The following is a 23,714-nucleotide window of genomic DNA, read 5'->3' as shown; positions in this document are numbered from 1 at the left end:
TTTTTCCCATATTGAGACTATGGTTTCCCCTCCATCAAGCCTTCCAAGATCCTGTCTACTTCCCCATTCATCAAAATCCATGCTTCCTTTCAATCATTAGAACAAAAGAGCAACTAAAATAACAATAAAATAAAACTTTTTTAAATAAACAAGATAAATGGAATAAAATAAACAACCAAAAGGGAAAACGAAAGTTACATGAAACACATATAGATGATAAGACACAAATTTGCATACACAGAAATCCCGTAAAAACAAAATCAGAAACCATAACATATAAGCAAAAGATCTATAAGGCTAAAAGGAAAAAAACAAGAACAGACAAATCCCTGTGAAACAACGCACTTCCAATCTGTCCCTGAGTGTGTTGTGGGTTGGCCATGATGGCTGTGCACGAGCCCTGCTCTACTATTCTAGTCTCTGAAGTCACACAGCATGAGAGCACACTAGCAGCACTCTGAGATCCACATGGACCAGTGCCTTGCACCAGCAGAGAAGGCTCCTCCTGCAGTGGATGGGGACAACACAGGGAACCACACTGGACGATGGGCACAGTAAGTGGCCTTGGAGCACTGGGTTCTCAATGGGTGTCTCCATCAAATCCCTCAGGGACTCTGTAGAAGAGGAGGCAGGAAGATTGCAACAACCAAAGTGGGCAAAAGACACCAAGGGACGAAAGGCCTTGACCACAGGACTGACACCTACAAACTCAGAGACAGGGAGCACGCGCAGGATCCGCACAGGTCTAAGGCAGACGGGGGCCCTACACCAAGAGGCTGATGACCTGGTGGTTTCATTAATCGAGCACAGATTCTAACCACAGCCACACCATGGATAGCTGTGCACGGGTGCTTCCCGTAATACATACTTTAAAAGCATGATTAAACAGATGTTATCAAAGGTCACCAGGGAGACCTCTCTGCGCAGGGGCAGGGAAAGCCAAAGGCCAAACCAGCCACTTTCCAGTTTAGTAAATATATCCGTGTTGGAACACAGTCACTTACGCTCACTTGTGTTCTGGCATTGGATGTCTTTGTGCTACAGGAGCAGGACAGTTAGAGACCATTTGATTCACAGAGACTCTCTCTGACTAAGATACCAGGGAAACTATTTTATCCATAGACACCATCTCATGCTCGCATTAGTTTGGGCTTAGCGTACTACTATGATGAACTAACGCCTTGGTCTGCAAAGAACGTTAATTCTTAAAGAAGCACACTGCTTTTCTTTATCAGGATGTATTCACGGTCAAAGCGCTTCATCTTATTACAATCCTGTATGCATGCATGCGTGTGTGTGCATTGTGTGCATGTGAGTGTGTGTGCACATGAGCGTTCACGTGAGCATGTATGTGTACATGTGTGCACGCGTGTGTGCACGTGTGTGTGTGCACGCACATGTGCACCATCTTCTTCCTCCACTCATCTATTCATCTATGGATGAGCATATATGGAATATGTGCTGGTTCCTTAACCTGACTTGTTAAACATGTGGAAATAAGCAGGGGCACAAAGGTATCTCCACTGTAATCCAGGAATGACTCTGTAAGGCGCACACCTAACAAGACAGCTGAATCACAAAACAGCTCCGTCTGTAACTGCCAACAGGGAATCTCTGAACTGACCCCACAGTGACTAAACTATCCACATTCTCAGCAACACTGTGTCGCCATTCCTTTCCCTGCGTCCATGGCAACAGTTCTTCCTGTCTTGTGGCTCATAAAAATTCTCAAAGGGCATGTACAAATATCTTTCTTGTCATTATTTCCTCAGTACTGTATGGATACATCATTTGTGTTAGATTCGATATTATAAAAAAGAAAAAGTTAACTCTGACTGGGATAAGACACAATTCCGGTGTAGTTTAGATTTGGATTTTAATGATGGCTAAATTTCCTGAACATATGTGCATGTGTTGGTTGGTCTATCTACTTTATCACTTGTTAAGTTTCTGTCCCACTCATTTGTCCTCTCTCTAACTGGATTACTGGCTTCTCTGTCATTCTCTTTTCATTTTTACATATTTTACATGTTAACTCCCCCACCCTCCCTGAGAATACGAGTGAAGTGTTTCGGGTTCTGCTGTGCTGTCTTCTTCACTCCACTGACTATTACTCCTGCTGTACAGAAACCTTTTTAATTTCATGTGATCACATTAATCACTTGTTCCTGTTCTTCCTGGGCTGCTCGGAGCCCTGAGGAGTCCATGCTTCCTCTCTATTTACCCCCAGCGGTTTCAAAGTTCAGTCCTTCCATCCCTCATCCATTTGGGGTTGAGTTAGGACAGGGTGAGGAGCAGGCATCTACCTTTGGGTTCCTGCTGTGTGCACATTCAGTTTCACCAGCAGCATTTGCTAAGGGCCACCGTTCTTTCTGAAGCATGTTTCGGGGACCTTTGACAAAATTCAGACTGCTGCAGTTACGTGGGATCCTCGCTGCTCTTCTGTCTCATGGGTCTGGGAATCTGCTTGTGTGCTGGCGGCATGCGGCTTTGTAAGCATCCCCTTCTTCCTGGAGAGCACTCTCTTTGCGGGCATCATGGCACGGCATTTTAAACTAGCCTTTCAAGCAACTCATTTGCAATTTCTACTGTGGCTAGTGACTCAGCTGCACACAGACTATAACAAAAGTTAATTTTATATCTCTAAGACAGTCCCGAATCTGTAACTGTGTGCTTCCTTAGTATCTACACCTACCTTCCGTCTGGACAATTATAAATCTTTTCAAATTTCGGTATTGAATATGTTAGCTCGTGTTTCCCCCTTAATATTTATTGAATGGTGTCAACAGAGCTCTCCTCTCCCATGCTTGTGTCTGTTGAGGAATCCTCACTTCTAACCTCACTGACTACCCTGGATTCAGCAGGCACAGCACTGTGCGCACGGCTAACACTGTGTGCACGGCTAACAAACACTGTGTGCACGGCTAACACTGTGTGCACGGCTAACTCTGTGTGCACGGCTAACTCTGTGTGCAGGCTAACACTGTGCGCACGGCTAACTCTGTGTGCAGGCTAACCCTGTGCGCACGGCTAACACTGTGCGCACGGCTAACACTGCGCACAGCTAACACTGTGCGCACGGCTAACACTGTGTGCAGGCTAACACTGTGCGCACGGCTAACACTGTGCGCACGGCTAACACTGGTCTCTGCTTCTCCTTCTTCGTTGGTCCCCACTCATCCCTTCCATCCTGACTCTCGACGTGACAGACAGACTCTGAAGAGAAGGTAGTGCCCAACAGTAGAGACACAAACCAAGAGATGAATTCACAACTTCTGAGTTCTTTGGATTTTTCAGATTTTTATTTTTTTGAATTTCACTATCAAAGTCGTCTACTTTTTAAAAAGCTATGAGTGGGCCAAATGTGCAATTTCAGTATGGCAAAATGTGGTTCACAGCTAACGTGCTGCAGCATTCAAAAATCTAATTCATAGAAAAAGCTGTAATCTAACAAACACACACACACACACGCACACACCTGCAGTTACATGCTACACATGGAGTTTGAACCTCTTGTAAAATCAAGATTTAAAAACACTTCATTTATCAATATTGATATGAAATAAAATTTTTGAAAAGAATAACTACAGACTATACCCCACCAAACAAAAATTGGCTTAAAAGCCCACATTTAGAGGCATTTCTAAAATGAAAACACCAAACAAAGGAAGCCCAGCAGGGCGGCACATACCAGAGTGGTGGCAGTCGTCCATCGACTGTGGAGCCTGGACGGTAAAGGCCACCAAATCGGGCGCTAAGAGCGACTCAGGCTTTCTGCTTTCATTAAGCCACCTTGTGCTATGGAGGTCTCTGGTGTCAGAAGGACCCTGGAGCAAGGGAATCAACTTTTCTTTTCCACTGTCACCTGGAAAGAAACATTGGTTTAAAAAAAAGGAAATTTTAAAATTAATATTTATATAAAATACAGTAGTTTCGAAATGCTTGTTCTTAAATGGTGCCACTGAAGTAATGATTAAATAATAGTTGCCCCTTTAGCTGTCTACTAATAATTGAAATGAGTGACTGTTAAGCTATTTAGCTTAATAAAGTTTTGACATCCTGCTAATGAATATAGAACATGTTCAGGAGAGTTTATAAAACGAAATGACAGAGATACACTTCAACACACTATGATATGATGGAATTCAAGTTTGCTAAAACAACTGCAAATATCTTAAGGAGAGCATTACGAAACAAAACACTAAAGACAGAGGACCACAAACACTAACTTTCGTAACACCCAACTGTGGTGTTTAAATCCACTCTACCAGCATCTTAATTTAATATTTAATTGACACACACTATCATATCACATTTGTGTCAAAACTGTAACAATGTTCTTTTAATTTTTTCCCTCATAACTACTGTTAAAACTATGGGAAGTTCTTCACCATGAATTAAAATTAATTGGTAAGTATCATCCCTGTACAGTTAAAAATACTAAGCATAAATAAAACAATGAAAAGCCCTGACTCTAGGAACAATGAGTAAATTCTTGTTTCATGAAATGCCCCTTGTAAAAGGCAAGGCCGATTCTCCTACACAGGCAATAAAGTTTTACACGGTCCAGCTGCACATACCTGGGGCTTTGGCACAAACTTTTATTGATCCCACGGTCCCAGAGGCACATCTGACCAATGATGTACTGCAGTACTTCAGCTCAACATTCTGGATTGAGCCCTCAAGAGTTGGCAGGGGATTCTTAGATTTCACACCTAATAAAAGAAAACTGCAAATGTACTAGCTGATTGAATTTAAATAATTTTTATATTCCTTCACCAAGGTATTTAAAGTTAATTATACTTTAATTATCTACCTCAGATATTCTTCAGTATTTGTGTTAGGTTTCAGAGTTCAATATTTAAAAGGTAAAAGGACACAATTTTAAAACAAGTGGGTTGAACTCTGATAACTGTACTTCTTATATCCATTCTTGATTGGAAGAACTCAAGACATGAAAATAAATGGATAAATCATTACACACAACTCAAGAGGAAGTTTAAAAATCATACTTAGTTTCAGAAAACATAATAAATGTTATATTTTAAACAAGTTTAACTTATTTTGGCATAGATATTTACAAAGAAAACTACCTGAGTGAGGAGATAGAAATAAAACAGGTCAAGACAGTTTATAGCTGAAATACAATGTCTTATAAGCAAAGAAAAGCAAAGGGGTTTTTATTGAGTAACCAAAAAGTAGATATTGCTATGGCTACTGGACGATACTTGTTAATATAGAAAAGTTGAGAAACTTCCATTTTAATGGCCAAGCCTGGCTTTGAACCTGGGGGGAGGATCAGACAAGCGGAGAAGCCTACAGGATATAATAGTGACGAGGAAAGGAGGAGGAGAGGAAAAGGTGGGGTGAACTAACACTTACTCCAGACTTACTATGTGTTATCTACTAACTGGAGATGAGGTCAGTCTCCACAGAAGACTATAATATAGATACCGCTATCCTTTTTGATGCATGGATTGGAGGTGAAATCTAAATTTCACAGGAGGACCTGTAATCACTTAACATTTACTGAGGAATTGCATTGTGTTATGCAAATGAATTCAATTTCACAAAAGACTATATGATATAAATGTTACTATCCCCACTGTATGGATAAGAATATCATGAATTAGAGGTGTTAGCTAAATTTTTGCACCATGCACGAAAGGTAATAAATGAAAGAAGAAGGTGTTAAACAATGTCATATAATGGAACCCTGCCTAGAAGGGGTCTGTACCTCAAAAACTGCTGGCTGAAGGAGTTCCGACAGCCCACATATGTGACAGAACAATTCCGTCTTTCTCTAACTCATTTTGAGTACACTCGTGAGCATCCAGGAATTCTATTTCCCTTCTGTTCCTCTTCTCAAATTTTAGTGAAACACAAAGTATCATCTTTCATATTTGAAGATTCCTTAATTACACATGATTTTAAAAATAGTTTCTAAGTCACATTAAAGTTTCTTCTAAACTCTCATGTCTAACTACAGTGTAATTGAATATCTACTCTCTCTCCAAAAGTACATGAAAGTCTTCCTAAGCAGTAATCAGGAATCACCATGCTAGGTGACTCAGAGGAGAGCATGTTGGAAAAACTTCCCATACACTGACCCTCACTTCTGAAAGAAGTCTTACTTTTCTAATCTTCCTTCACCTTGCCCATTGTCCTAGCTGGCATTTGTCAACCTGACACAAGTTGGGTCAGCTAAGAAGAAAGAATCTTACTTGAGAATATGCTTCAGTTGAGATTGGCCTACAGGAAAGTCAGTGAGGGGCTGTCTCAGCGTCACAGGTGTGGGGCCATCCCTGGGCTAGTGATCCTTAATGCAGTCAGAAGGCAGGCTGGGCAAGCCCTGAGGAGCGAGTCAGTGACCTCTGCTACTGCTCCTGCCTCCAGGATGCTGCTCTCCTTGAATTCCTGCCCTCGCTTCCCTCAGTGATGGACTGCTACACGCAAGTATGAGGAAAATAAGACCTTTCTGCCCCAAGCTGCTTTCAGTCATGGTGTTTACCACAGCAGTAGACACTCTAAGGCAGTCATTATGTACTGTGTATCAATTAATTGCAAATTTACCATGTTCAGAATGTGTTCAAATTTATGCAGAACAGAAACTGAACTAAGCTCTGTAACAGATTTAAAGATTTTATGAAGCCAATAAAGTAATATCAAATGTTGTGTATTTCTCAGGTTTTAAAATTCCATGATAGGAAACATTTAAATAATGTCCAAGACAATTAAATGGCAGAAAATTTTATATAATCATAGTGCTGGCAGTACAGTTATCATAACATCTGACATAGTGTCAACACTTAATTGTGCCCAATTTATTTATTCATCACACAAAAAAATAAGAAAACCATTACTACTCTGATTTTTACACCATTGTGCTTTCAAGATGTTATAATCAGAATATAATTTACCTTGACTCAAACACTATCACAGATGAAGATAGGGACATAGAACTAACACTCTCCCCTGTTTCTCAAACCTTATAGACTAACAACCTATACTAATCGTTTAAAAAGTATAAGAATCCTACAGCAGTGTGTCTTGCAAGTGGCCACAGTTGTTCTACTACAGATGGTGCCTGTTACATGTACATGGAGTTCTACAATGACAGCTCATTGGTCATTGTAGAACGTGTGGGGTCTGTGGTGGCTTAAACAGGTATGGCCCCGTAGACTTGTGTCTGAATGCTTGGCCCACAGGGAGTGGCACTATTAGGACATGTGGCTTTGTTGGAGTAGGGGTGGCCTTGTTACAGGAAGTGTGTCATTGTGAGGGCCAGCTTTGAGGTCTCATATGCTCGAGCAAAGATATAGGTTTCCTATAACCCAAATTTTAATGTTAAGGAACAATTTCAAGAAATAAAATAAATTACCAAAAAAAAGCCAATTCTGTAAGAAGCCATGGAAAACTAAAACTTATGTAAACCAAGGAGCATAGCTGTGGAATGTGTGTGTAAACCAAGGAGCACAGCTATAGAATATGTGTGCAAACCAAGGAGTATAGCTATAGAATATGTGTGTAAACCAAGGAATATAGCTACAGAATATGTGTGCAAACCCAGGAGCATAGCTAGGGAATATGTGTGTAAACCCAGGAGCATAGCTAGGGAATATGTGTGTAAACCCAGGAGTATAGCTATGAAATGTGTGTGTATGTAAGCCAAGGAGCACAGCTGTAAAATACAGAAACAGATTTGGCTGAAGTGAGAAATCCATGATGCAGTTACAAACTTCAACATTCCCAGGGACTGACAACTACCTGGATTGCAATAAAGAAATAGATGGTAAGAACCACATAACCATAAGCTTCCAGACAAACTATAGAAGAGGCAGATGTCCACAGGCTAGGCAACAGGAAAAGACCACATTCTCCTGGCCCATAATTGGATCTCATCAAAGTAAGAACTGCGATGATGGGTTTGTCCTCTGGCCAGAGCAGCTTCAACTCTGAAGTCTTCGAATGCTGAGAAATTAACAAGTCTAGGGTTGTCACAGGTCAAAGAGGAAAACTTGAAGACATTCTTTTAACCCACTGATTAAATTATAATTTATCAAAATTGGCAGAACAGGGCAGGGTGGTGTGAAAAGGAAGTTAACAGCTTTAGATCTCTATGTTAGAAGCACAGTCAGTCCCTGCAAAGAGCATGAAAGACAAACACCTAAATGAAGGGATGGAACAGAGGATCCTAAGAGGCACACATACATTTCCTAGATGATTTCGAGCAGAAGTGTAAGAGAAACTCAATAGTGAAGGTCACTGAATCCTACACTAATAATAGAAAGAAAGAAAAAACTGGAGTGCAAGAAAACTCAATACATATAATTCTTTGAACAATTACAGAAGGAAAGAAAACATCATTGGGACCTAGAAGTAGGCAAAGAATTCCTAACCTGAATTTCAAAAAACAAAACAAAACAAAAACAAAATACACCCAATCCATAAGGGATCCGGCCATACAAAAATGAAAAGGGATCTAAGTAAAATGTTGAGAAAGAATATTTGAAAGCCACATGTCCCACAAAGAACCAACATTATGGGGAACGTATAAAGACTCCTCAAAATACACAAATAATATTAAGATGGTCTAGCATATGAATAAACATTCTACTGGTAAGATTTATAAGTAGAAAACAAAGACATAAAGGTGGGAATATAGAAGGGTGAGGTAAATGTAGATAATAAGGGGAATAATAGGAAGTTGGTACATTCTATTTTATTGTATGAATGTGTAAAATTTTTATGAATAGAAAGATATGTATTATGCTGGGATTTTGATAGGGATTGCATTGAATCTGTAGATTGCTTTTGGTAAGATTGCCATTTTTACAATGCTGATCCTACCTATCCAACATCACGGGAGATCTTTCCATTTTCTGGTATCTTCTTTAATTTCTTTCTTTAATGACAAAGTTATTGTCACACAGGTTTTTCACCCGTTTGGTTAGTGTTACCCCAAGATTTTTTATGTTACTTGTGGCTATTGTGAAGGGTGATGTTTCTTTGATTTCTTTCTCAGCCACTTTATTGCCTATACATAGTAAGGCTACTGAGTTAATCTTGTATCCTGCCACTTTGCTGAAGGTGTTTATCAGCTGTAGGAGTTCCCTGTAGAATTTTTCGGGTCACTTATGTAAACTATCATATCATCTGCAAAAAGTGAGTTTGACTTCTTCCTTTCCAATTTGTATCCCCTTGATCTCCTTTTGTTGACTTATTGCTCTAGCAATAACTTCAAGTAAAATATTGAAGAGATATGAAGAGAGTGAGAACCTTGTCTTGTTCCTGATTTTAGAGAAATAGCATTGAGTTTCTCTCTATTTAGTTTGAGGTTCGCTGTCGGTTTGCTGTATAATGCCTTTATTATGTTTCGATATGTTCCTGTTATCCCTGATCACTCCAAGACCTTTATCATGAAGGGCTGTTGGATTTTTGTTAAACACCCTTCATCCAGCAGCTGACGGAAGCAGAAGCAGGCACCCACAGCTAAGCACTGAGCCATACTCCTGGAATCCAGTTGTAGAGAGGGAGGAGAGATGAGCAAAGCAGTCAAGACAGTGCTGGAGAAACCTACAGAACCAGCTGACCTGACCTAGTGAAAGCACATGGATCCCAGTCGTAAAGCTAGGAAAACAGCATTGGACCAAACCAAGCCCTCTTAATGTGGGTGCCAGTTAGGAGGCCTGAGCAGGCAATGGGACCTCTAACAGTGGAGCCTGTATTTATGCCTAGTGACAAATGGGCTTCAGAGCCCATTCCCTATGAAGGGATACTCTCTCAGCCCATTACACAGAGGAGGGCCTAGGCCCTCTCTTCAAATGATGTAACAAGACTGTGATGATCCCCAATGGAAGGCCTCACCATCCCTGGGGAGCAGGTGGGGAGTGGGTTGGGGGGGGTTGGTAGAGGGCATGAAAGGATGGGAGGGAGAAGAAGTAACAGGGAGATTGGTATGTAAAATAATTGTTTCTAAATTAAAAAAGAGAAGAAAAAGAAAGATATGTCTCATCATTGTATTGCATTCTGGTAAAAATCAAGCACAATAATAACATCCTAAGACAACTACTCCAACATCTAAAACAAAACAAAGTACATGGCAGAATCAAACGCTGGTGAGCATGTGCAGACACTGGAGACATATAGGAGTCATAGAGTAGTCATATAGTCTGATGGAGGATATATAAGCTGATGTACAAAGTACTGAATGCACTTTGGTAGTTTCTTCAAAAATTTAATATATAACTATGATGATACTCATAAATAGTACTCTTGAATATTAAAAAGAGAACAATCATGTTCTCAACATAAACATATTCATGACATCCCAAAGCTATATTAACTCTATCAGGTACTATTATATAGCAATAAAAATCTTCCAGTCTCCAGAGATTCACACTTTTGATTCTTTTCATATGATCTGTTCCCAACAAGGAATCCACAGATAGGGATCAGACTGGGATCAGAAACAATTAGTCTAAGTAACAAGAAGGGGGAGGGAGGGAAGGAAGGAGGAGAGGAGGGACCAAGCTGTATCATTGATAGATTTTTCTAAAAACCGACTCATTCAAAGGTTTAAAGATTAAAACAATTCTAAAATATACCAGTTTAACATCTTCAAGTGGAAGAAAATTTCTTTGTGAAGGAATGTTCAGTATTTAAATAGAAGACACATACTCTCTAAGGAAATCAGAGTGTGAGAGAAGAGGAATAAAGAAGCTTAAACATACGGGTACAGCCTGCAAATCCTTGTGAATAGCATAGTTTTTCTGCAGTGCTTATCCTAAAAATTCATTCTATGCCCCAAAATTTACACAAATATAACACTATAAAATACAGTTTCTGGAGAACAGGTTTAACAAAGAAACACTACTTAGTAAGTCTTTCAAAAATATTTCCAGCCAGCTGGGCGTTGTTGGTGCATGCCTTTAGGCCCAGTACTCGGGAGGCAGAGGCGGGCAGATGACTGTGAGTTTGAGGCCAGCCCGGGCTACAGAGTGAATTCCAGGACAGCTTCCAAAGCCACAGGGAAACCCTGTCTGGGAAAAAAAAATAAGAAAAAATTCCAGCCAGGTTGTGGGGTGCACACCTTTACTTCCAGCACTCAAGAGTCTGACGCCGGAGAATCTCTGTGAGTCAAGACCAGTCTGGTCTACAGAGCGAGGACAGCCAGGGCTACACAGTGAAACCTGTATCGACACCCAAGGTAATATGTGTGTTTTCTAAGTATCTATAAAAGACACTTTGGGAAGTCGCATTTCCTCCTCATTAAGAAAAAAAGGCACAAAATTTTTCTGCATCCCTGACCAAGTTTTCTAAACAAGTCACAGAAGAACCACATGTACTTCGCAATGCTATTGGGCGGTGTTTCCACTAAACAGGTACACATTCACTGTTGTCCACCAGACATTAGTGAAGTGTTTGCAGGAATACTTCCGGCTTCTGTATCCTGCACAACTGAGGCTGACTGGTGTCTGAGGAAGCAGTCACCTCACCAGCAGGCTCCTGCCAAGCACCTGCCCGATGTGTGGGATGGAGTCTCCCTTCACTGTGGGCAGGAACGCTGCATCCATTTTGCTCCCTAGTGGAATGTATATACTGCACAGCACATCACCAGAGCATAAAAGGACTCTGCTCCGCCCTCTAGACCCACTGGCCTATAAAATACAGTCACTGTATTTGGGACATCAAAGGAAGAAATGTCTTACGGTCACATTGCACTCTTAATAAATACACAACGCAGGTGTGTGTGGTAAGCACATTTGACGTACAACGCTGAGGTAGTCAGACTTTGGGAGCTCTAGTTGAACAGCCGCTATCAACAGCATTTCCTCAGATCATAGTCGAAGCCTGGGAGAGCCACTGTGTCTCTGGATCCAGCTAGAACTTGAGAAGCCCTGCAGTGGAGATGCAGCCAGGCCAGGCTGGTGCTGACCCACGCAAGAAGGGCCTGGACGTAAGAAGCCATCATTCAGACTGGAGCAATCCCATACCCGCCAGAGCCCCAAGACCTTTCTAAGCAGAAATGTCTCAGTCACTGCCAAAACCATCTCAAATGAAGAAATGAAGGCTATTTTAAGTGTAACAATGGTGAAATGTGATATACTGTTCCATAGTTCAGGCAAACCTAAAAACTGGGTACACTAATAAAGCCTGAAGGGAATTACGGAAATGGAGAAATGAGTGATGTCTCACAGTTATAGTAAGATAACTTAGGAATACTGTAACATCTACTTCAATATTTTGCAGAGAAATTAACTTAAAAACAACAGTATGAGTGAGTTGGGCAAGGGCTCCATACCACCCCCTGCTGGTGACCCCATAAGTAACCTACAGCAGTACTAAACAACTACTGATAAACTTTCTAACAGGGCAAAACACCTATGGCAGGTGCTGAAAAATTCCAAGAGCTGCAAACGTAACGCATACCTTAATTAGCTATAATGCAGGGAGAATGCAACATGCTCATAAACATGCAGGAGGACACAAAGAACACATCAAGAAGAGCAAACGTGAGAGCCAAGATGAGGCAAAGCTTGGCTTAAAAGAGCTCAGTCTACAGGGGGACCAGCAAACATTTTTCTCTGGTGGGCTACAGATAAACGTGTTAGTACCTGCAATATGGAGAATGCCTGTTACATTTATTCAATAGTTCTACTATCGTCACACAAAGGAGCCAGGGAATATAACTGAGCCAAAAAATAATTAATGCTTGCTTTTGCCACAATCAGAGACAGGGGCTAGGCTGGATCTGACCTACTGGCCACACTCTGTCCCCGGGCAGCTAGTCATTCTCGGCCCTGAGTCCACGTGACCATGGTATGGCTGGTGGTGCTGGCTCCTCTGCAGATCAGCTTCGAGAGCACTGAGGAGATGGGGCTGCACAAAAAGAAACCTGCTCTTCCAGCAGGAAAGCCAAAGCCAGGATCTCCAGTAAAACATGCCAAGGACTGTCATGCATGTCTGAAAAGCAACACTGGGGACAGACACAGGCTGATCTCAGGAACCCTGTGGCCAGCCAGTTCAACAAAAAATAAGCAAATGTCAGGGTTAGTGAGAGACTCTGTCTCAAAAAAAGGCAGAGAGCAAAAGAGGAAGACACCCAGTGCCCCCATTCTGGACCTGTTGGCATGACTAACAAGCATGTGAACGGGTGCACATATGCTCACGCATGCACGCACGCGCACGTACACACGCACAGTACACTAACAATCTTAAGGGCGGGGTGAGGGGGACATCAGCATCAAGGCTGTAGGCCCAGACACTCCAAACTAAGAGGCCCTGTGTAGGCTTTGCTCATCAGTGTGTATTAGAAACTCCTGCAAGACATCTGACCAAATAATACAATATTCAATATGGCATAAACAGTGACTTACATAAATGGTACTATTGATCATTAAAAAACTAAGGAGACAATTAACTTGTCCAAAGTCACATGATATAAACAAAACCAGTATCAGATTTCAAACATAAAACTATGCTTTAAAAAATTACACATACAGACTCGTTACCTATAATAATTACAACGGATAAATCAGCACACATTCACTTAGGGCTGTGAATCAATACAGTACCACGAGTTCTGGGTGAGAACAACATAGGCTGCTGTTTTACCTACTAGGTGCCACATAGGCATGAGTGAATGAATGAATGCATTCACGGCATGTATAGTGGAAACACCCAATCATATGTACGCGTGAACATATTTAAGAGTACATATGTATTGTTTGATGATTCCCAATTATGTGATGCTCACAAAAACTATGAAGCAAACTGTCTTCACGCTGTTTTATGCAGCCTGACTCTGATGCTTATCACTTACATAAGACACTTCATCAGTATTAACATTTATGGACATCTGAGAATACGAGTCACGCCTTTAATCCCAGCACTCAATGGGAGGCAGAGGCAGGTGGATCTCTGAGTTCAAGGCCAGCCTGGTCTACAGATCTTTGAGTTCCAGGACAGCCAGGTCTACACAGGAAAAACCTGCTTTGAAAAAATTAAAAAAGATTTATGGACAAAATGATGCATATGCTCAATACTAACACTATTATGAACAACCTTCCAAGTTGTGACTGCTTCAAAGAACAGCAAAAACCCTTCCCCCTCAGGTTCTAACACATCCAAGAAAACAAAACCAAGGAGAAGTTTGTAGATGCATATATCCTGGAAGCCTTTTCTCCATGCAAGTTTTTGTTTTATAGCTATTGTATATTCAGATATTCTGAAATATATGATATAACTAGCATTCACTAATTTTCAAATGCATTAGCAAAGAGTCACATAAACTGCTAAACAATGTCTGACAAAAGCAAATTCTAGTAACTACAACTGTCTTAAACTAAATACTTTAATGAAATTGTCCTGTCCTGGCTGCATTTTTTAATAGCAGTAATTCTTAATGTAACTTAAAAGATTTACAATTCTGTAAGTATCCAAGATTTATTTCATAGCCTGAGTTAATTTGTGAGAAAATAGCATCTATGAATGCCAGTTGTACTTTTCCGAAAAGACAAATGTAAACCTATTTAGTAATCTGATTTTTCTCTTTCATCTTGTCTCCAATTTCTGTATAGATTTATAATGTTCATTGATTCAAATTTTAACAAATCACCTAATGGCAGAAAGGAAAATATGTTAACCTTGGAATTATTTGCAGTTGGAGAAATCCCTTTTGTCTGGCCCGTGCAGGGCCTGCGATCTGTTTTCAACACAGATTGCCTGTCTTTCGTCTGACAGCCACCAAGCTACACCAATTACTCAGCCTGTTCACCTGTTTGCAGCTGCGCCTGTGAACTAAGGCTCTGCAGTTTGACTTGAGCAACCACTTCAGGATTGATGACATGTGCTGCTGATAAAGTGAGCAATTTGAAGAAATTACCGGCTATAGCTATTGAAGGACATCTGTGCAGGAGCTGAGAACCACAAGCCTTCAATCATGTGCTTGCAGCCTGCAGTGGCGGCAACGGTGTTTGAAGTGATATCCTACGAAAGGCAGTTGGCCCTGACATTAAATAACCTCACAATATGTGCAACATAATCTCTCAAATGAGTAGTAAAGGCTTCTGTCTTTTCACTGTAAAAGAAAAAAATGGGGTTTGGCTCTTTCTTGAAAATATTCCTTAGGAAGTAGTGCATAACAACAACTATGTGTTTGTTTTTCCATCTTCCCGACAGCTGACTCATCTCTTACTTCCTATTCGGGTTCCCTGGCGGCAGTGAAAAGACTGCTCCTTATCTGAACACCCACACAATACGGAGCTGGAAGGGTCCTCCGCTTCTCTGGTGGAGAAGCTGAATCCAACTAAAACTGGAGGAACCTATGCTCGTGTTATATCATCTGCAGCCTAAGCAAGCTCACACAGCTACTCCAGCTGTGTTATATGATAAATTATGTGCTTTTTCAGCAACATTATGTTGCTCAGACCAGACAGTAACTCATCTCACATGGAACTGTGAGCATGAATTCAGAAACCTGATTTAGTCAAAAACCAAACTTTTAAGGTTCATATATAATGCTAAAAGTTCAAACTCTTTGCACATTTGCTGGAAGTAAAATTTCATATAAAATCATGTTAAAATTTTATTATATATCCTTTCTATATAGAAAAACATACCATACCTAATGATGAAAATGAAGACATAAAAACTAAAATACTATTCAAAAGATTGCATAAAATATTTACCAGCTTGATTTCATCAAGAAAAATAATTAGAAGCACACAAACCATTAGTGAAACAAAAATAATTATGGTTTTACAAGTTCAAGAATACAAATTCAGAAAAATGAAAATTACATAAAATTCAGAGGAATCAACTATAGAGAGAGCTACACGTTGAATCCAAGTGTTTCAAATTCAAAGCAGGATATAAAATTATAGTTCAACATATGTTATTGGGGAAGTTCTAGAATTCCTTCTACTTGCATACAAACTAAGAATTTTTAGACATTTGCATTTCAAATATAGTAAAAGCTACTATTTTTAAATGGTCCAACTGAAACATTTCTAATTAAAACTGCAAGTCAACCAAGTGCTACGAGTGTTTAACTAGAAAGCTGTACTAGTTTTTAGAAAACATGGGTGCAGTGCGCATAACCTTTACAGTTTCAAATCCTCATGGGATCTCTCAGTCACATAATAGATGCAAGGCATCTAATCTTCAAATATAAACGTGACGATCAATTCCCAAGAAATGTTTGGTTCTTCATTTGGTTGGAGAGAATTAACAGATCACTTTATACCTCTTTCAAAGGTTTGGTTAATTATTTGGTTTTACTATTATTTTATGCAAGTTTAAATTTCCTAAACTTAGAAAATACTATTCCTGGTATTTATAATGACTGAAATCTCTGTCATAACTAATTTAAATGCATTTGGCAAAACTGCCAAGAGCTCACTATCAGTTCAATTTTTTAAATTAAATATATTTTTAAAAATAATCAAGCCAAAGCCTTTGAGCTAAGTAGCTATTGTAAATTTGACTTTCACATTTCAGTCTCCATAACTGAATTCAGCACGGAGTTGATTTGTGCTAGCCACAAAAGAGGACACATATCATTAATGGTTATAACAAATCAAGACTTTGTTTACCTCATGCTAAAGCAATAACATTCTCATTGTATTACTATCCTCTCTTCTCATCATGCCCTGCATCTGTAATTTTAACAGCAGCTTTTACTTTGAAATAACATTCTCATATGTTACGATTCTCTCTTCTCATCATGTCCCGCATTCATAATTTTAATAGCAGCCTTTATTTTGAAAGACCTGAATTGTAAGAACATTCACACCACTCCATGACGTTGACACAAAATACACAGCAGCAGGTTAGACTTCATCTGGTATAAAATCAGTTGGCACCTTTACCTCTGTGACGCAACATAAACACAGCAGCTGGCATCTCAAGCGCACACACATATGGACTTCAAAACAGAAACTTCCTTATTTGCAACACTGCCAGGGTAATTTTGTATCCTCTGCACAGTACAGCCATTTGTCAGGGTCCTGCAGGTGTGCAGCGCACATAAACACACAGCTGGGCTCCAGCGAGCTAAGTGTTCCATCAAACACATAAAGGGAGACCTCAGCAGCGGAATCAGTCATCCTCAGAACAGGTCCAGAGAGAACAACATGGATTAGTATTTTTTTGGGAAAAAATCATGGGTAGGAAATTTATGATTATGCTAGTTTTACAAAATAACTGAAGGATTGTGTCATTTTTAAAGTAAAGTGTACTTACTTACTAAGTTTTTGTTAGAATGGCTGAAGAGGAGTGAAATTTGTTTTCACTTTTAAATGTAACAAAATTTATACATAAATTTATTTAAGCTTTACAAATTTGATTCTAGTTACTAGAAATAATATCATGGTCATAATATTTATAATACCACAAATCATAATCACTGTATCTTAACATACTTAGCAATTATATATTTAGCTGAACAATATTTAAAATTCTGCTTTGGAATTCTTAATACAAGATAATACAACCTAAAATTATGTATAAGCAACATTTATCTGCCTTACATTAATCCTTTAACTAAACTGCACACACTAACAAAACACTTAATTCTCAGATATGATATACAAATACACTGGCCTAAGCTGGCTAGGGAAGAACATGAAATACAAGGCATAGTCTTCTCACCATCATGTGAAAGCCCTGAAGGGATTGAGCTGGGCCTTATTAACACTCTTTAAAATATCTGCTAAGCATTTCAGGCCCTGGATAATTATGAGTAACTACATCCCCCCAAATGCTCTGCGTCCACCTGGTGGTTGACAAAACATGAAAGATAACTTAGAAAGTGAGCTTGAATGCATTATGCCTAATACACTGATCTCCACTCAACTTGAGGTCAAAGAGTTGGTAATCAAGGAACAGCAGTCAGTCACACAAGGAATTTGTGCTTTCCTGTATCTGGGATGTACAGAAGTTCTCCAAGATTGCACCAGGCTGGCACAAATCTCCGGTCATGAAGTCTACCCAGCACTACTTTACTGGCCAAGCCACCTACTATATAAAGCAGCAAAGGAGTCCATAAATAAGAAAGAATGAAGTGCTTAGATCTCGTTTTATTGGTTTAGAAACTGGAAATACCTGAATTTAACTTGGGTCCGTATACTACAGATGTGTCCCTAAGATGTGATTCACAAGTCTACAACACTTCCTTTTAGCCTTAAATGCTTCATGTCAGACCTCGATGGTGTCCACTGGTACCTACTGTCACATTCCAAAAAAGTGTCAAATGGTGAGGATTAAAAGAATACCATGTTTCTTAATTTTCAATGAAATACGTTGGAAACTGAACTTGAATTCCCTGAAAGAGGACCAAGTACTCTTACCTGTTGTGCCATTCCTCCAGCCCCCTTAAAAACAAGTCTTAATTGAGTTAGGGGGGAATAGGGGGAGAACAGGATGAGAAATACCATAATAGAGGGAGTCACAGGTTTGAAGAGAGATCTGGCACCAGTGTGACCTCTAGCGATCTAACGGGATGACACCAACTGGCAAGCTAACCAATAGTGGAGAGACCACCTTAAATGTCCATTGCTGATAATGAACTTGACATCTACCTTATATGCCATCCTAGAACTTTCATCCAGTGACTGATGGAAACAGAGGCAAACACCCACAGCTAAACACTGAACTGAACCCCTGGAACCCAGTAACAGAGAGAGAGGAGCGATGAGCAAATTGGCAAAGAATGGGCTGGCGAAACCAGCAGAGACAGCTGACCTGAACAAGGGGGAGCGCTTGGACCCCAGACCGACAGCTGAGAGGCCAGCATGGGACCGATCCAGACCCCCTGAATGTGAGAGTCAGTGGGGAGGCCTGGGCAACATGTGGGGCCCTGAGCAATGGAGCAGTGTTTGTCCCTGGCATACAGATGGACTTCATGTGTCTATGGCAGGGGAGGGATGCTATCGCAGCCTGGACTCTTGGGAGAGGTCCTGGACCCTGCCCTGAGCGAGGTGACAGACTCTGGATACCCGCTGTGTGGAGGGAGGTGGGAATGGGGTGGGAGGCTGGGGGGGATGGTGAGAGAGATGATGGGGAGTTCACGAGGAGGGGAAGGAGAGGGAGCTGGGTTATTTATTCCTGTATAACTCTGGTGGCGTAAGACATCACCTTCTTTTTTCATGTCAGTTCAATGATTTGTGTACTACGTGGTAACTACTTGATTCTCCCATGAAGCTGCTGTCAGTGAAACAGGTGGGTAAGCCTGGAACAGGAGAAACCTCAGCTGAACTAGTGTATCTGCCACCTCTGTTAGAATAGGTGGACCATCTAGATATCCTCCAAGTACACCACCCAAGTGATGCATGCAGAAACCTCAGAGGGCTTTACAACCCAGCCTTGGAGGGCAAACAGCATCACCTTCCCACAGTCTACTAGTGCAAAGCACATCAGAGACACAGTCCAGACTCAAGGAGAGGAGCCCCAAAAAGGAACAAGTCTAGGAAGCTTGAGTACGGTCTCTGGGGTGGTGGGGAGGGTGCTGCGATTTCAGTCAACACTGCCCTTTGAGTGACATCTGCACATCCCTCGGGGCTCGGGGCTCACAGCACGAGAGGGAATGAGGAGCGCAGGAGATAGAGCTTGGGAAGAAGAGCTGTGAACGACAAGGCATGGACACTACACGTATGTACTCACTGCACACGTGTTTAATACAAAGACCTACACAGCGCCCCCACCATTCCACCATCCCTGAGGGACTATGGACAGTCAGTGGGTGCAGGGAGGAGGCCACCCCTTCAGTGGTGTGGCCACTGATGAGCTGCCCATGCTCCATCACCAGGCCCTGACGCGTGCTCGCAAGCAACCATAACTCACAACTAAACTTGTGTGTCAGACGAAAGGAAGTCAAAGGAGGGGAGGCCTTGTTGGAAAGAAGGGGGCAAGGAGACAGGGGAGGAGTTAGAGGCTCTGAAAATACCCAAAACTCAATATATTCTTTATGAAATTATACAAGGGCAAGTATTTCCTGTACATTTGCATGTGTTTAGGCTTGAATCCACACAAAAACATATGGGGGGAGGGGATTTACTTTGAAAACAAAGCCTCACATGTCCACATACTGAGTCACACATTAAAAGAACATATATGAATTTTTAACCTCAACATCCAAAAAATAAAAGGCAAATACATATACTTTATTTCATAAGCAATACAGAATCATAGAGTAAAATTAAAATCATTTCCTTCGAATAGACTATTCTTTGAAACTCTCTCTGTCTCTCTCTCTCTGTCTCTGTCTCTCTCTCTCTCTCTCACACACACACACACACACACACACTCACTAATAAACAAACAAGTAAGGTGATCTGAGGAGTTATTAAAGGAACAGTGAGATTGCTCATCAGGTAAAGACACTTGCCACCAAACCTTTTGACCTGAGTTTGATACCCAGGTTCCACATGGTGGAAGTAGAAAATCAACTCCTATCGTTGTCCTCTGACCTCCACACGTGTGCCATGACACACAGGTAACCATACACACATACACACACGGATTTTAAAGAACTGACAGGTGACTGGACAGGTTGAGTATGCGCGCGCGCACACACACGTGCGCACACATGCACGCACATACAAGATGTTAAGGCACTGGCAGCTGGCTGTACAGGCTAAGGCAGGCGTCTCGGAACAGTCAGCACTTCTGGGACAACAACAAGAAAGCACACTGCATCGCAGTGCTGAGAGGACCATCCAGGCTGCGAAGCACACAGGCTTCTGCAGTAACTGTTTATTTTGTGGACTATAATAAACAGAACTATTAATGGCAGAGCTCATTCTGCAAACATGTTTAACCAAGAAGACAAAGTATCTATCTGTTTTTCATCAACTTATACCTAAAACTTTACGCATTTAAATAACAAGCCATCCAATATAACTACAATTCAAAATTCATGACAATGCATACAATTGTTCCAAGAACTTCTATTGACATAGAATGGGTCGGCCCTGCCGCTGACTAGTCAGGAGAGATGGGATACGAAGCATTTGGAATGGTCCATCATTGGCAATCACAGGCAATGGTGACAAACTGCCTTCCCAACATGTGTGTTGATTTCTGCAGACAATGCTGCCCTCAGCCTTCATGGGAGAAGCTTCTCTTTACAGTGAATGCGTGGTAAATGCATATATTACCGGCTGCTCAATGGACTGAGAAAAAGGCATGGTTGAGTGACTCAGCCAGAAGCAGCTTACAGATATCCCAGACAAAAGAATAGAAAGCATTTAAGAGCCTGCAAATGGGGAGGGGGTGGCAAAACACTGCCCTGTGAGCATGACACGGCCAAGGCAATATAGCCCTAGAGCAGCTGGGAAACGGTTTCCTGCATGGGCCCTGCAAAGGACGGGCTCCACTAGCATCCAATCAACAGCGAGGGACCTGCTTGTGGAGCCCACCTCTCCTGTGGGTTGGTGGAGGGTTCTGGAAAACCGCTATGTACACAAGCATTACGTACCCACCGGTGACCGCACTGGCTTAACTAGGCAGCTCAATGGTCACAGAGACCACCCAAAGTGAACTCAATGGGTCAGAAAACAAAGCAAAGAGACATGCAGAGAGGAACATGGCATGGGGGAGGGCTGACAAGGGCAGGGTTCTACAAATCACTACAGAGCAGCAAAGTAACACCAGATGATATGTCATGCTTAGTGTACAGAGCTACTTATTCCCACCACCAGTCTGTCTCTGAGCACTCAGGAATAACTGTCAGACCTTTTCCCTGGTGAAGTAAGATAAACTGGCTAATAACTGTCAGTGTAAAAGTAGAACATTTGAGGATGTGGATTTTTTTTTAAGGTTTTTGGTTTGGTTTGATTTTCGAAGACAGGGTTCTCTGTATTGCTTAGGAGGCTGTCCTGTAACTCGCTCTGTAGACCAGGCTGGCCTCGAACTCACAGAGATCCACCTGCCTCTGCCTCCCGAGGGCTGGGATGAAAGGCGTGCGCCGCCACCACCACCCAGCTTGATTTTCAGTTTTCACATGAATAAACAGCTTACAGAATTTTCATTTTTGTAAAAGATTTCATTGCCGTCTAACATCCTTCAAGTTTCTTTATTCCGCCCACACAGTAACAAATACATAAAGGAACCTGTAACAGACCCAGAGGAACTCGCTTCACAACCGGCCTGAGCAGCGTCCACACCTGACCCTGGCTCCTGACTTGTTCTGTCCCATCCCCACAGGCTGAACAGAGAGGGAAGAGCGGCACTGCACACGTGCTCCCTAAACTCAACACTAGGACGTACTAGAGCTGGAACCTACTCCTCCTGCTTGTTATCTATGTGCACTGCAACTTTGACCAGAGCTGTCTTACATTAACTCAGACACTGACAGCTAAATAAAACATGTTGATGAAATATGATAAACACTAGGAAAACAGTAGTGCAAGATGCTTAAAAGCTATAATGAAAGGGGCCCTTGTAGATCACCCAAGAAATGATGTGAAAAAGCAGGCCAGAAAAAGATGGAAGACAGACTGAGTTAGAGCTGCAGGCGACAGGACACAGGGACCCACCAGCATGAGGAAAGAACTAAGAGGGCGAGTCATGGGTGACATAGAGCTTGGTGGCACAGTGCTACATCAGGGACAGGAGGGGGGCTGATTGAGAGCCAGGAAAACAAAGGCATTAAGACTTCTGTCAGGAGGCTGGGGGTGGCTCGGCGGTTAAAACTCTTGCTGCTTAATAGTGAGGATGTGGTGAGAATTCCCCACCACCCACACGAATGCTAGACAAGCAGGGTAGCTGGTGTAGTATCCGAGGGCCATGGTAAGCAGAGACAGGGCAGCCCCTGAGAAAATTAGCTAGTCAAACTAGGCAACTCTGTGACCTCTGGGTGTACTGATGTCTTTCCCTAGTGAATACAGTGGAAATCAAGGAAGTCTCCAGACATTGAGAATTCTCCACGTAACTGCACACAAAGACTGTGACTGCACACACTGCAGAGTAACTGCACACAAAGACTGTGACTGAGCTCACACTGCAGAGTAACTGCACACAAAGACTGTAACTACACACACTGCAGAGTAACTGCACACAAAGACTGTGACTGAGCTCACACTGCAGAGTAACTGCACACAAAGACTGACTACACACACTGCAGAGTAACTGCACACAAAGACTGTGACTACACACACTGCAGAGTAACTGCACACAAAGACTGTGACTGCTCACACTGCAGAGTAACTGCACACAAAGACTGTGACTACACACACTGCAGAGTACCTGCACACAAAGACTGTGACTACACACACTGCAGAGTAACTGCACACATAGACTGTGACTGAGCACACTGCAGAGTAACTGCACACAAAGACTGTAACGGGGTTCACACTGCAGAGTAACTGCACACAAAGACTATGACTGCTCACACTGCAGAGTAACTGCACACAAAGACTGTGAATGCACACACTGCAGAGTAACTGCACACAAAGACTGTGACTGCGCACGCTGCAGAGTAACTGCACACAAAGACTGTGACTGCGCACACTGCAGAGTAACTGCACACAAAGACTGTGACTGCGCACACTGCAGAGTAAATGCACACAAAGACTGTGACTACACACACTGCAGAGTAACTGCACACAAAGACTGTGACTGAGCTCACACTGCAGAGTAACTGCACACAAAGACTGTGACTGCGCACACTGCAGAGTAACTGCACACAAAGACTGTGACTGCACACACTG

The 23,714-nt window shown here is 41.7% G+C and overlaps 1 protein-coding gene across 6 annotated transcripts in view; it reads right to left on the bottom strand.

The window, feature by feature from the left end:
* The window catches only part of Vps13b (vacuolar protein sorting 13 homolog B), a 431,910-nt gene that overhangs the window by 327,871 nt on the left and 80,325 nt on the right, over positions 1–23,714 (bottom strand). For all 6 annotated transcript variants that reach the window (XM_040730366.1, XM_040730368.1, XM_040730367.1 and 3 more), the window contains exons 17-18: positions 4,581–4,715; positions 3,692–3,865 (exon numbers count right to left, since the gene is read on the bottom strand). In XM_040730366.1, coding sequence (XP_040586300.1) covers positions 3,692–3,865; positions 4,581–4,715 — 309 coding nt within the window. The remainder of the gene's footprint in view (positions 1–3,691; positions 3,866–4,580; positions 4,716–23,714) is intronic.

The sequence above is a fragment of the Mesocricetus auratus genome, unplaced genomic scaffold (genome assembly GCF_017639785.1).
Source record: "Mesocricetus auratus isolate SY011 unplaced genomic scaffold, BCM_Maur_2.0 Super-Scaffold_100023, whole genome shotgun sequence".
Lineage (NCBI taxonomy): Eukaryota > Metazoa > Chordata > Mammalia > Rodentia > Cricetidae > Mesocricetus > Mesocricetus auratus.
This window is presented reverse-complemented; position numbering and strand designations above follow the sequence as displayed.